Below are 15,469 nucleotides of genomic sequence, written 5' to 3' on the forward strand. Positions count from 1 at the left end.
CAAAATAATCCCGTATTACTGAAGACAAGTACACATTTTCTGAAGGCACAAAGTTTTCTGCTAGTCCTCAAATCAAGCTTATTCATTCTGTTTTTCATAACTTCCAGATTCTTTCTTTCTTTTTACCTGATTGCATTATTAATGAGAAAGGTCTTTGAACTGTCCAAAATAGCAATGAATTTGTCAATTTCTTCTTTGGTTCCTGTTAATAAAACAAGGTGAATTGAAACCTACTGATTTTTAAAATAATACATACATCATATATATCTTTATGCTAGCTTTTAGTTACTTGCATTTTAAACATTTTTCTCTATTTTACTTTCAACCTTTTGGTATCCTTTGCTTTAGGTTTGTCTCTTCTAGAGAATACGTTTTTAAAAAATATGCAATCTGACCATTTCTTTTCACTGTATTTATCTCTACCATCTTATTTTGTGCTGTATTTCTCCAGTTCTATATTCCTTTGCTTTGCTTTCCAAAAAGATTTTCAAAATTATTCTAGTCCAATTTTGTTGCTGGTTGCCCTTGAAATTTATCTTAACAAAATTTAAAGTTGACTGGTATCTTCACCTTTAACTTGAAATATACATAGAACTAAAATGCTTTGTCCTCTTCCATGGTTTCCTGCTGTTTTTGAGTACATTTCTATTTGATGTGTTTTTTTAAAACAAGAGTTTTGTCAATATTATTTTTCTTGCATATACAGATGATACTTATTTAGATTTGCCCATTGATTTTACCAACTTTTCCCCCTTCTAAATTAATCTCAGACATCTCGTCTAGGATCATTTTCCTGAGGTATATATCCTTTAGTGGTTTGTTTAGTGAAAGTCCATTGGTGGTGAGACCTTTTTTATTTCATTTTCTCTATTTTGTCCTTGGTCTTTGCATTTGTGTTACTGCATACACATTGGTTAGCGTGCTAGCTTTTTGGTGATTTCTATCAGTATTTTGAAGATATCCCCTGCTTCTGGCTTTCCTTGTTTCAAAAGTGATTGCTCTCAGTCTGCTTTTTATTACCTTTGTTTTAAATACCTGCAATTTCATTAATTTGTGTTTTTATATTGACAGTTTATTCATTTGGCATTTGCTTTACTTCCTGTGTTTGTGGATTTAAGTCTACCATAAATTTGGAAAAATTAGAAGCTTCAATTTCTTTGAGTATTGCTTCTTCACAGTTCTATCTTTTCCCCTGTAACTCTAATTAAATTCATGTTAGACCTTACTCTGGCTTCTATGTATGTTAAGCTCTGTTTCATAATTTCAATATTTTGATTTTTTTGATAGTAAGAAACAAATCCACGAGATTTCATTTTACTTAACACTAGTTTAGGAAAATTGCAAAGTCTAATATCCAAGTGTTTACAAGAAAGGAAAATTGTAAAAGTCCCAGAGTACTATTTGTAGTACAGTTTTTGTTTCTAATGCTCATAACTTAATAAAAGTAAATAATGTATATTTATAGATCCATATGTTATAAGAATAGTTGTTTTTAAAATTTGGGGACATGAGAAACACAAAATTCAGATTAATATTGAACTCTGACAAGGAAGTAAGTGAACGTGCCTATATAGATACCCATTTCTTGGGTTGCAGTGTTGCAGGGTAGTCTCTTTGTTATTGTGTTTTATAGCTTATGTAGAATGCATTGCATGTATTCTTTAATTTTTGCATTAAAACAGATGATAAAGGAAATGAGTTAACCAGCTCTATTTCTAACAGTTAGACACCTCTGCTGGGAAGAACCCGGTTCAGAGTTGCAGGGAAGTCAGAGTGAGACGTGAAACCAAAGTCAGGAAAGCAAAGCAAGTTTTGTTACCCCCTGTAACAGAGCGGGCTGCCTGAGGTCGGGCCAGCCCTGACTGCTTACTGTGAGGCTTCTGTTATGAGGTTTTTGGCAGGGCAGAGAAGTCCTTGATTGACAATCCTTGGCCTTGGAGGCCTAATCTAATTGGTGAAATGAAGACATGTCTGCACTCTGATGTGTGGTGTGCCTGTGCTCTAATGTTTTTCTTTATCTGGGGAGTTGTTTTTCATTTGGGGAGCATCTGGACATTTCAAGTCACTCCTGGCCCCTGAAACATCATCTGATTAACTCTGTGAATCCTTTCTGGCTTTCTGGTTTTATCTGATTAACTCTTTGAGTCGCTTTTAGAGGGCTTTACTCTCTTTCCACCCCTCTCATATCTGTCTTTCTGCCTAACCTCTCCACTTTGGATTTCAAATAAGTATCTATATTTTTACAAAACCAAACCCTTAATTCTTGAGCATCCCATCATCATTTATCCCTCAAATCTGTTACTTTCCCAGTCCTGTCAGTTGCATAATTATTCAACTGCTATCTTTGATGTCTCTCTTTCTCTCAATTCCTACATTCATCTGCATCCTCTTAACTCTTCCACCATACATATTCCAAATAAAACCCCTTTTCCCTGTCTCCTCTGCTACTGTGCTAATAGAAGCAACTATACTCCAGTCTGATGCACTACATTAACTTCCCAGTTGTTTTCCCTGATCCTATTCTTAATCTGGACTACACAATATACAGCAAAAGGAATGCTATCCAGAGCAGCACGTACTAGACCTTTTCTCTCTCATTCTTAAGACCCTCCAGTATCTTCCCATTGGACTTGAAATAAAATCGAAACTCCTACTTGGTCTGACACCCATCTACTTATCTGCCTTCATTTTCTGATTTTTCCATCAGTCATTCTGCTAACTTGGAAATCTAGAAGAATGGAAGTGTGATTAAAAGTACAAGTTAAGAAGGAGGAAGTGCTAGTTTCACTTCTTGCTGTACCTTAGGGGCTCTAGATTCCCACTCTCTTAGGTCTTCACTCTTTGGTACCACCCAAAATCACCTTTTTAGGGAAAATTTATCCCTTCCTGTTCTCATTCTTCTCCCATCTCTCTATATCATTATTTGCTTTAACTTCATCATAGTACTTACCATTACTTAAAATCATGTCATACTTACATTTGCTTATTTGTTTCATTATCTTTACTAATGGAGTGTGAAGTCCATGAGGGTGAGTCTTGTTTCCATGTTTCTCTCCATACCCAGTCCCTGGTAGAGTGCCTGGTCTACAGTGGGGTGGGCAATTATATGTGAATTACGTAAGTGAGAAACTAGCGTTTCCCTCTTGAATGAATATATTCAATTCTATTTTGAATGAGTAAGTGAAACTCATACTGCCTTCTTACGCAATTATACTTTGAAAAGGCAATCATTCTTCCAAGTTTCTAAGACAGAAATTTTAATTCGTTTTATTATTTATTATTTTTATTTTAAAACATTTCTCAAGTAATAATAGTAATTACAGTCAAAGGACTATTGTTGAAACAGTAGTTTTGTGGGGAGTAGGGGTAACATAATTTAAAGAAACAAGTTGGTGAACATTTGAGGAAGGAAATTAGAAATAAAATATGATATTGCTCAATGGTGAGAAAGGATAACATGATGTTTATTTGGAAAAATTTTAAACATAGTTTCTTTGCAGGGTCTGAAAGCACCATATATATATGAAAATTACGAAGTCTTTTATATATATGTACATATATATAAATTTTCATGGCCTGGAAAAGATTAAGCATTTGATAGAATTAGAATTTAGAGATTTGTGCAATTAATTATGGTTTCTTTGAACAGTTTATTTCTAGTTTAATGCCTTTGTGGTCTGAAAAGTTGGTTGGTAGGGTTTCAATCTTTTGGAATTTACTGAGGCTCTTTTTGTGTCCTAGTATGTGGTCTATTCTGGAGAATGTTCCATGTGCACTTGAGAAGAATGTGTATCCTGTTGCTTTTGGATGTAGAGTTCTGTAGATGTCTATTAGGTCCATCTGTTCTAGTGTGTTGTTCAGTGCCTCTGTGTCCTTACTTATTTTCTGTCTGGTGGATCTGTCCTTTGGAGTGAGTGGTGTGTTGAAGTCTCCTAGAATGAATGCATTGCATTCTATTTCCTCCTTTAGTTGTGTTAGTATTTGTTTCAGGTCTGTTGGTGCTCCTGTATTGGGTGCATATATATTTATAATGGTTATATCCTCTTGATGGACTGAGCCCTTTATCATTATGTAATGTCCTTCTTTGTCTTTTGTTACTTTCTTTATTTTGAAGTCTGTTTTGTCTGATACCAGAATTACAACACCTGCTTTCTTCTCTCTGTTGTTTGCTTGAAATATCTTTTTCCATCCCTTGACTTTCAGTCTGTGCGCGTCTTTGGGTTTGAGATGAGTCTCTTGTAAGCAGCATGTGGATGGATCTTGCTTTTTTATCCATTCTATTACTCTGTGTCTTTTGATTGGTGCATTCAGTCCATTTACATTTAGGGTGATTATTGAAAGGTATGAATTTATTGCCATTGCAGGCTTTAAGTTTGTGGTTACCAAAGGTTTAGGGTTAGCTTCTTTACTATCTTACTGTCTAACTTAACTCACTTGTTGAGCTATTATAAACACAGTCTGATGATTCTTTATTTCTCTCCCTTCTTATTCCTCCTCCTCCCTTCTTCATATGTTGGGTGTTTTGTTGTGTGCTCTTTTTAGGAGTGCTCCCATCTAGAGCAGTCCCTGTAGGATGCCCTGTAGAGGTGGTTTGTGGGAGGCAAATTCCCTCAACTTTTGCTTGTCTGGGAATTGTTTAATCCCTCCTTCATATTTAAATGATATTCGTGCTGGATACAGTAGTCTTGGTTCGAGGCCCTTCTGTTTCATTGCATTAAGTATATCATGCCATTCTCTTCTGGCCTGTAGGGTTTCTGTTGAGAAGTCTGATGATAGCCTGATGGGTTTTCCTTTGTAGGTAACCTTTTTTTTCTCTCTGGCTGCTTATAATACTTTGTCCTTGTCTTTGATCTTTGCCATTTTAATTATTATGTGTCTTGGTGTTGCCCTCCTTGGATCCCTTGTCATGGGATTTCTGTGTACCTCTGTGGTCTGAGAGGCCATTTCTTCCCCTAGTTTGGGGAAATTTTCAGCAATTATTTCTTCAAAGACATTTTCTATCCCCTTTTCTCTCTCTACTTCTTCTGGAATACCTATGATTCTTATATTATTCCTTTTCGATTGATCACTCAGCTCTCTTAAAATTCTTTCATTCCTGGAGATCCTTTTATCTCTCTCTGCATCAGCTTCTCTGCGTTCCTGTTCTCTGTTTTCTAGTCCATTAATGGTCTCTTGCATCTCGTCCATTCTGTTTTGAAGTCCTTCCAGAGCTTGTTTTATTTCTGAATTCTCCTTCCTTAGTTCTTGCATATTTCTCTGCAAGTCCATCAGCATGGTTATGACTTTTGTTTTGAATTCTTTTTCAGGAAGACTGGCTAAATCTATCTCCCCAGATTCCTTCTCAGGGGAAGATGTAGCAGATGCTGAAGCTGTCTGGGTTAGTCTTGTCTGGATCATATTTTTTTGCCTTTTCATGTTGACAGGTGCTATTGACTGTCAGCTGGGAGGGCCAAAATTTTCACTTACTACTGGCCTTTCTTTACTGGGGCAACTGCGACCCCTAGTGGCTTGTGTTGGGTAATTGCGTGTAGAGTGGGTCTTTGTGTCTTGCCTGGCCGGGAGGGAGAAATTTCCCTTTCTGTGGGCGGAATTTGTCTCAGGCTGCTTCTCTGCTTTCGCAGCGCCCGGTGGGGTAATGGATGGGGGGGCTGCTTGACTGTTTGCCTCCGTGAGGGGTCTCAGAGCTGTTGCCCAGGGGGTTAGTGCACCCGGTTTTCCCTGTGATTTCCAGCTGCTGTACTGTGACCTGGGTTGTTTCCGTCAAGCTGTTAAGTCCCCGTCCCTTTAAGACTTTCAAAAAGCCCCCGCTTTTCTTTGTCACAGGGGCATCAGCTTCGGCACCCGCTCAGAGGTCTTACTGCCCTGTTCCCCCAGTATCCAGGGCCCTCTGCCCACGCACTGTGTCTGTGCTCTGGTTTGGGTGGCTGGGGCTGGGTGCTCGGCAGTCCTGGGCTCCGTCTCCCTCCCGCTCTGCCTATTCTTCTCCCGCCGGGAGCTGGGGGGAGGGGCGCTCGGGTCCCGCCGGGCCGGGGCTTGTATCTTACCCCTTTCACCAGGCGCTGGGTTTTCGCTGGTGTAGCTGCAGTCTGGCCACTGTCCTGCGTCTTCTGGTCTCTCTTTTAGGGCTAGTTGTGTTTGTTGTATTTTCAAAAGTATATATGTTTTTGGGAGGAGATTCCCACTGTCCTACTCATGCTGCCATGTTGGCTCCGCCCCTAATTATTGGGATTTTTAAAAATCGATTGTTTCTTTAGCCACTCTGTGTAAGGGAAAAAACATCTCAGGAATAATGGAAGAACAGATGCCAAAAATGAAGTCAATTAAGTTTGGAGTAATACAGCCTAGGATGTCAGGAAAGGAGAGTTCTAGTTCTGGCTTTACTCAGGCAGCGTTAAGACTTTGGGCAATGCAGTTTCTCTGACTAAGAAATCTTTAAGGTCTCTTCCAGATTAAAGATACCTAAGCCAATTAACATGAAAACTGTAAGGGAAAAAAATAAATAAAAGACAGGTTTACGCAGCAATAGTGTAGAAGACTTGGCAGATTTTTATGATCTGAATATGAGGCAAGATTAAGAACAATGTAGAAAATTTATATCATAATGAATAGGACATAAATAAGCATAGCTCTGGAAATGTAGGCAGCTATATTTAATGCTATGTTATCATCTGAGGATTTTAAATGATATGATATGCCTAGGTTTATTTTTCCAGTAAACTGGGCAATTTTGATCTATGATATTTATGATTACTGAGTATTCCAAATCAGTACATTTCTTGTGGTTATGGAAAAATATTAGTTCTCCTTAAAAAAAAATCATAGGGAGATAAATAGATTTTGTATGCGTGTTTTATAGATTTTATATGTGTATTCATGGCAAATTATTGCTATAGTGTTTATGAATTATTCCTGTAACTTTGCAGTGAGAAAGTATTAAACATGAAGATAAATAGTGTAAATTCTTATGTCTTCTTGAGCTAGAGCAAATCATACTTTCTGGCCAATATTAATTCTAGTTTTCTTTGATATATGTTAGCAAGGGATGTGACAGGTGGCATTATGTCTATTTACTGATGCACAGAGGTGGTTATTGATATGCTTATGGAACAGAATTTTGAGAGGCTAAATAGTAGCTCAGAATAAAGAATGCAATTACAATAGATTCTCAGTCTCCTGACTAAAAGGTCTTTATTCTTTTTTCCACAGTGTGGCAGAATAGATTGCAGCAGTTCTTTACAGTTGGTGGAGATATTACTTAAGGGGAAAACAAAGCTGACCCTGAAAGAATTATGAGGGGGGGAATAACTCTAGAACAGTCCAACTGCAGGATGATGAGAATGTGAGCTGCAGCAGGGATGGGAGACCAGTTTTGGAAGGTAGCAGAGCAGCATTATATAGACAATGTTCTCAGAAGTTCTACACAAGAAGCTGAGAGACAAGTGGTATATGACCTATGTACTTCCACACCCCAGAATATCTAAAAGACGCTAAAAACATTTATTGATATGCTACCGCGTTTTGTTTTGGGCAGTGCAAGAGATATAACAGTGTATAAAAATTAAACATAACAGGTGAAATTAACTTTACATGAAGAATAAAACAATAAAAACGGGATATCCAGTCCACCTAGTTAGAACCCAAGGAAAGCCTTTACCTGGTTTACTTACTCTGGGATTCAGATACCTGATACCAGTATTTTTGTGTAAAAATACAAAGAGGGATCTTTAAATCAGAAACTTATAAAATAACACATATGTTTATTGTGATTGAATTAATATTTTAGTGTTAGAGCTGTATACATTTGATATACATAGTAATATGCAATATAATTGAAAGGGTAGTGATTATGAGAGTTCCAAAGAAATGATGAAAACCCAATCTTAGAGGCTAAGAGCCTAGATCTCTTCTGTGCATCACTTATTTCTTGTATCACACATTCTCACACATTCTAGTTTTTCCGGAATGTCTGTGCCTTCCTATAGAGCACTAATCACTAAATCAAAGTCCTTGCTTGTGCCCTTTTTTTTTCTTTTCAAAACAAGATCCTTGAGTACCCTGGGTTTGCTTCCCTTCAATTTGCTCAGCAAAATTCAGGCTACAAATTGAGTCCTTCTGTCCTGCATGCCTCCTTTGTCACTATGTGAAGATGAATGAACTGCAGCTGTGTTCATGGTGTGGAAGTTAAACCCTTTTTGTTGGCAAGAACTACATTCTGCGTGGAACAGAAGATGCATACAGATTCCCAGTGATGCAAAACTGTGACATTCTTTGTGTAACAACTAAATATATGTCTCCAATATTAAGCTATAGCTTAGGAGAATTTGTTTGCATGATGATTTCGTGAAAAATATGCACCCCATCCTCTGCCCCAGAGGATGGGGCACTCACACTCACACACACACATACCCAGGAAAAAAATGTTAATGGTTATTCTCTTAAGGTGATAGGACTGTGAATATATATATTCTCTCATAATTTTTCTAGGTTTTTATATTTCCTATAATAGAGTTGCCTTTGTAATGAAAGTATAATAAAACATTACTGTCCACTGTTGTATATAAAGAGATAGGAACACTGTGCCATTGAGAAGAGCTGTGATATCTTAGAAATTGAGTAACCACTGAAGGAAGATTTTAACACCCAAAATGGACCTTGAAAAATGGAACAGATAAGAAAATGGAGAGAATTAGGGACAAGACTTAAGAAGAGCAAAGAAAATGGACAGAATACACTTAATTCATGAGATAATCTTTATTTATTTATGTGGACCTCTTTTAGAATTCTTCAGTTATTTTATCTCCTCACACCCTTGATTAAAGTTTGTAAACAAGTGCTAACCAGTGATGCTAAATATAGTTGTGTGGTGTCCTTGGGCTAGTGTGTGAACCACAGTGATAGAAAACACCTCTTTTAAACACTGTTGTTTATTATTCCATGCCGTATCCAGGTTTGTTTCTTCCTTTTGGAGTTGAAAAAATGAATTAAGTGTTCTAAGTTAAGGGAATGATACTTGTCCTGTAAGTTCTGAAGATGTGCTTAGTGCCATAGTGCCACCGTCCTAAAGATGTGACTACTGGGTATCTCTCTTGTTGAGCACAGAAAATTCAGATGACTGAATCACTGTTGCTCAAACTCAAGGAACACCTGGGTGATTGTGAGGCTAAGCAGTCAAAATTGTCCCTGCAATCTCTTCACCTTATTTTATAGTATCTGTATCTATCTAGAGATTCTACTTAATATTTTACTTGGAAAACATTACTTATTTTTGTCATTTTTTCCTGTACTCATTTTCACCTTTCTGCCTTGCCCCACATCTCTCCCACTTACCCAGAATTCTCTTCCTTCTCATTCTCCCCATTCTTTAAAGCAAATCCTGCTCCCTCAATGAAGTCTTCTCAACCATTGCTGCTAATGCTGATCTATATCTCTAACAAATATTTGACTTTACCAGTTTCAACAATACGGTTTTTGATTGTCTACTATGTATGGATTTTTGATTCCCTTGAGGGTCTCACACATGACTTATAATTCCTTACTACATATTTTCTACATCTAACTTATTTCCTCCACCTACAGTGTCTTACTCAATATAGTGACGTCTTCCTAGTATGTACACAATACTAATGTGGGGTTGTGCAATCAATGGCTCAATGTCTCCTCTCTGCCCTTAGGTTCTGGAAACCTAGAAAAGTACTAGGCACACAGAAACATTTAATACATACTTAGGGTTTCTCATTTAGGGCTCTCTCATCCCCATTATATATAAGAAGACTTTGGATTTACTTATATGACTGTCTTGACAAGTGGCAAATTCACTTTACCTATGCTTTAAAACTGTGATCAGTAATTGTCATTTATTTTTTAAAGGTCCTCCTGGACCCCCAGGTGAAAAAGGAGATAGAGGTCCCACTGGAGAAGGTGGTGCAAGAGGCATTCCAGGTCCAATAGGTATGATAACAGTAACTATTTAATCATATGCTGCAGGGCTGGGTAATATACATCTGTGTATGTATGTAAATGAAAATAGGCATTTGATTTGTTTTTTTGTGGTGCTGGAGGGTGTATTGAGGAAGATATTAAATGTTCCAGCATCCTGATCAATATAATGTACTGAATGGTAAGCATTGACTCTTTGGTTTTTGAAGAAAGTTAAGTGCTTTAAACAAGAGCCACCACATGGGTTGTTCATAAGTCTATTGAGTGCTATCTATATTTATATCTATCTACAAACAGTAGATAGCAGACCTAGCTTTGGGTCACATGTGAAGGAGAATATGAAAATGACCTTCACATGAATGTTTTTGCAAGTTATCTGCTTTTTTACAATAAAAAAAATAAAATATGTTCATCTGAGTCAAAGGAAAATTGGATTATATTCCTTATATAGTCCTTCACTGGAATATAACTGCTTAAACTTAAGAAATCTTAATGTAAATATTGACTAGAATATGGATGACTTTTACCTTTGCCATCAGCCACTCTCTATTTTACTTAGAGCAAGACTGTTTCAAATTATGTTCATCTGTGTTGTAATCTTGAAAGCAATATTTTGAAAGAAGATAATAGAAGGCAGAAAAGGAGAAAGAGCATGAACTTTCCTTGCTTTCAAAAAAATAAAGAAGACAACAACAATAATGTGATTACCATGTTATTGTTGGCTAGAAATCAAATACCTGCATGCTTTTGGAAAGTGGGGAGTATATTGCATGGTCCAATTATAACTAGAATGGTTTGAGCTGCCCAAAAAAAGCCTAAGGACCATGCATTTCATCCTGTTTTACTTTCTTTTGGATGTATGTTCTTTTAGATCAATATATTGACTTGCCCAGCTTACATCAGAAAAACCATTTTTAAAAATGAAAAGCATGAATTTGACACCTGTCTGACCTTTACATCATTTGTGCTTAAAGAGCCAATACATAAAGCTTACATTAAAAAGGTTTAAAAATTATTTTTTAAAAGTCTCTTATACATAAATACATATATACCTTTATATAATTGTATATATATTATATCTGGTGGGTTGTTGGTGTGCCTTTGAAAGTACTGCCAAGTAAGATTCTTTATTCAGAAAAGTCTGTCTACTTGACTAGTACTCAGGAGATCATAACAACAGCACATTAATGTCAAAGCAGGGGAAGCAACCGGTATCGTATCAGCTGCCAGAGCCGCTGGTCAAAGGTCTGTCAGCCCCTCCATTACAAACTGCAGTTGTCAAAGCTTCATAACTCAACCGTAGAAGTTCAGTCTGGGCTACAGCTTGCTGTACAAAGCTTCATCTTGGGAGCATCTTTTGCGGCTGTTTCAGAGCTACAGAAATAGAAAGAGGGATTTAGAAGTCTGTTTTTGACGCCACAAACAGATCCAGTGCAAAGCTGCCTTTAGTCTGCTGCGCTAGGTGCTGCTCACGTGCACGCACAGGCACGGTGCGGTCCCTCAGAAACAGAGAGCATTCCATGGTGGGCGTGCTAAACGGACCTTTAGGTCATTAGGCTGCCGTTCGGTTTGTGCACTGCAGCAAAAACCAGGGTACCAGGAGTTTGTCCCATGGGTTCTGTCCCGCTTCATTGCTGAATTCTGTTTCGTTCTCTGACAGAGAACCTAACTGTCCCACACTTGGTACTGGCATCAGGAGGTAAAGAGGATATGATGAACAGTCATTATTCTACGTCCTGATTAGAGTAAGTTCACCTAAACCCCACCACTACCTCCTGTTGAGCTCACTAAACTCGGCTTGACAGAGTCAGAGTCCCGACTCATAACCGTGATATGAAAACCTGAGAAACTTAAATGGTTATTTCAGCAGTCTTACATAATCAATATATTAAATATATGACTGTTGTTACTTGTTTACTGGGGTGGATATCATGTCAAAAATGTTTTATCTCGAAATACCATCATAGAAAATCACTTCAGAGTCACATCCTTGGAAGCGCACCGCAGAGATGCCCTTTTGCCTTTTACTCCACAAAATGTTTCCTGAGCATTTCCTGTGCTGACATTTCCCCAAGGCTCTGTGGATCCTGTGCACAGAGATCGAGAGTTTCTGCCTTCACAGAACTTACAGTATGATAAGAAATTCTACAGCAGTGATGAAAGTCGTAAGAATTCTTGATCTCTTTTGAGATTTGTTGGGGGTATTTCAAGGGTTATTCTCCTATGACAGCAATACTTTGAAGGAAGGAGAACTTCGTTACTCAAGTACCCTGTTCACAGGCCATCTGTTGGGCTGTTGCTATCCAGTGGCATCAGTTACAGGGTAGCTTGACCTGTGCACCTTGGGTAGGTGGGGGGAGGCCCTACCTACGGAAGCTGTTGGAGGGGAACCGAAGTGTCCTCTGGCCGCAAAAATCTCATCATCAACTGGTGCTGTTTCCTTTTCTGACATAGCCTGAGTTTCCCACCACAGGAATTCTGCCTCTGGAGAAGAAAATAAAGTCCATCCTAACTACAGATATTGGAGGGGAGGAATCATATTTCATTAGTCTTTATAGCCATGCGTGTCTTTACCCTGCCTCACCCCTCCTCCTAGTCTGTGGCCCAGAAAGGCCACTCCCTGAGCCTTCGACAAGGGTCATGCTCCCTAAAATGTGCCTGTGATTAAGGAATGTTGCAGGCTGCAGACTCATGCTCTGTGTCTGAGAATTGGAAGCTGGTTTCTTTGGGAGGTACCAGGGGATCCAAAGAGGTCACTGCTAACCATGTGTCCATATCATCAAGCAAAACTAAATTCAGCAGCCTTCACCAAAGGCTGGTGAAAATAATGAATTTACTACTAAGAAGAAGAAGAGGAGGAGAAAGGGTGGGAAGAGGAAGAGGGGTGGCAGCGGTTGGCGGGGAGGAGCTAATACGAACATTAACCACATCGCAGGCACTTTTCCAAGTGTTTATATTTCTTAGCGCTTTTAATCCCTACATCATATTTATAATCTTCATATCAAACTAGTAAGCGGCAAAGCCAGATGGGCACAGTTACAGGATCTGTGCTCAAGCAATCTGCTAGGCAACAGAAGGAAGCCTGAATAGGAACCCAGGATATGTGAGTAATCATCAGACCAGGTTACCAGAATAGCTGGACCTCACTGGTCTTCCATCCCTGCCTCTAGCAAATGGTAGATTTGGACCAGATGATGCGTGAGGTTCCTTGAAATGCTAACATTCCCTAACTGCAATTCTTTATACAATGTGCTTATGTTGCCTCTGGGTAAATTAACTAATTACCACCTGAAAGGATCAGAGAATCTGCTTTTATAACTAGGCAATATGCATACACAATATTTTTTTTGTTGAATTAATAGAGAAAATGGTAAAAATGGGAGTCCCCAGTGAATGGCGCTCTATAAAGAGTATGGAATGTTCTAAGATTCAAAAGATAAATATAAGAATTTAGAGTCAGTGTTTTTATTTGGATATTTGAGTGGTAGATCTTAATAACTGCAAGTAAAAAGCTTGCCTTGCTTGGATTATGAAAAAAGGTATAAATAATAATCAGCCTGTCTTGAGAAGTGATGTCAGGTGTTTTTGAAGTTGTATGCTGTGAAGTCCAAAGTAGTATGTGTGTGTGTATGTACACAATGTATCCCTATATACACATTCAATGCACCAATATGTATGCAAAGTGGCAGATAGTAAGTAAATTAAATTGAAATGGCCTGGTAGTACTAGTATTTCTAAACATAATTTATCATTTTATTGTTTTGGATATCTGCTTAGTTTCTGTTGGAATTAAAGTTTTACATTGGATTGAATATATTTCTTAATGATTAAGAATAATATACTTAAGCTGAATATTTCTTAGAGAACAGTCATATTTTAGTTGTCTATATTAATGAACTTCAAGAAAATTTTTTTTAATGAATTAGGTATGTAAGCCCTCCTTTGGAAACTAGTAAACTAATGGCAATATATTAAAAGATTGACATTGGGAGAAGATAATATAATCAATTTTTCATAATGTGCTTCTCAAGAAGTTGACTGAAAATTGGATTACTAAGATCTTTATGAACTGGTAGTGGCACCTAAAATGATATTTTTTTATAATAGCTCACCCCAAACTCCTGGACTCCAGGATGAAATATTTTCTCCCACAGGAAAGTAACATCTGCCATTATATGCAGTTTCCATCGCCACCACAGCCATCTGGGGTTAAAAAAAAAAATCGTTGATTTCATTTATGCATGTAAAACTCTGGGTTTGTACATGTAGTATATACTCATAAATGAATCTTTATATACTAAGCATGTAGACACACGCACACACATACATGTATATTATATATATGGTTAATTATTGTTTGGAATTACAATGGAATACATAAAAACAAGTCCATGAGAAAGAGAATAATATATCCCAAAACTGGAACCCCAGTTTTTTAAATAAACACTGATACTTCTCATTGTTGGAATTGTACTTTATCTGGGACAAATCAAGAATTCAGTTTTTGGCTTAGCATTTCAGAGTTACCGTTTTGACAGAGTCCTGTCATTTGAGTTTCCTGATGAAGCTACATAAGCCCTGTGGTTGAAATGCCAAGATTTTTTTTTCTCACATCTTTTGATTTGTAATAACAAATATCTGTACGGAATATCTGTAATGTACTAAATGCACTAATGTTTCTACTTAACTGTTTGTATTATCAGTGGCATACACTAAGTTTTAGGAAAGATATTATTACTCCACGTGGAGACTCACCTATTTGAAACTAAATTGTTTTGTTATATTTTGAAATCTGTATGAAATGATGAATCATCACCACTCCTTTTTTCTTCGTTAACCCATGCAGGTCCTCCAGGTCCTAAAGGTGACCGGGGAGCAATTGGTTTTCCTGGAAGCCGAGGATTCCCAGGATCACCGGGGAAGACGGGGAGGCCAGGTATTACGATAATGTACATTTTTCCTTATAGAATATATGAAATTAAACAACAGTCATCATAGTATGCATAGTAACATCACATGAAGTTTATTTTGTGATCAGAAACATTTTTAAACCAATTTTTGTCCACCTGAGGAAAGTTTCTATGTCGCAAAGGAAAATAGTTTTTAAAAAAATAAAGGATTTATCAACTCCACACAACCCTAAATCACCATGAAGAATGGAATCTATCTCAAAACAAAGACTTTGGAAAGCCTGACAAAAACCTAGCACCTGGATTTTTACATGTTTGGGGTTTTTTATTTTGTTCTGTTCTGGTTTGTTTTGTTTTGTTGCCTTTGATAAAGGAAGTGTACTCATAAAACACAAACAAACAAAAAACCAGATCCAGGAGTGGGCAAAAAAATGTGCAAAACGTAAATATCCCTTAATAAAAACTGGCCAAACCCTGTTAAAGTACAGTTAGCAGAATACAGGTAGACCTGAAATCCCATCCCATGTAAGGCAAACTGTCAGCTGTTATATAGTAGTACAATTTGTCTTTACCAAAATGTCACATAATTGGAGTCATACTGTACATAATCTTTTCAGAATGGC

General features: G+C 37.5%; 1 protein-coding gene across 5 annotated transcripts in view; it reads left to right on the forward strand.

The window, feature by feature from the left end:
• MSR1 (macrophage scavenger receptor 1) overlaps positions 1-15,469 on the forward strand; it is a 70,407-nt gene that overhangs the window by 21,052 nt on the left and 33,886 nt on the right. For all 5 annotated transcript variants that reach the window (XM_057505143.1, XM_057505146.1, XM_057505145.1 and 2 more), the window contains exons 6-7: positions 9,868-9,948; positions 14,783-14,872. In XM_057505143.1, coding sequence (XP_057361126.1) covers positions 9,868-9,948; positions 14,783-14,872 — 171 coding nt within the window. The remainder of the gene's footprint in view (positions 1-9,867; positions 9,949-14,782; positions 14,873-15,469) is intronic.

This window comes from Manis pentadactyla, chromosome 7 (genome assembly GCF_030020395.1).
Source record: "Manis pentadactyla isolate mManPen7 chromosome 7, mManPen7.hap1, whole genome shotgun sequence".
NCBI classification, from domain to species: Eukaryota; Metazoa; Chordata; class Mammalia; order Pholidota; family Manidae; genus Manis; species Manis pentadactyla.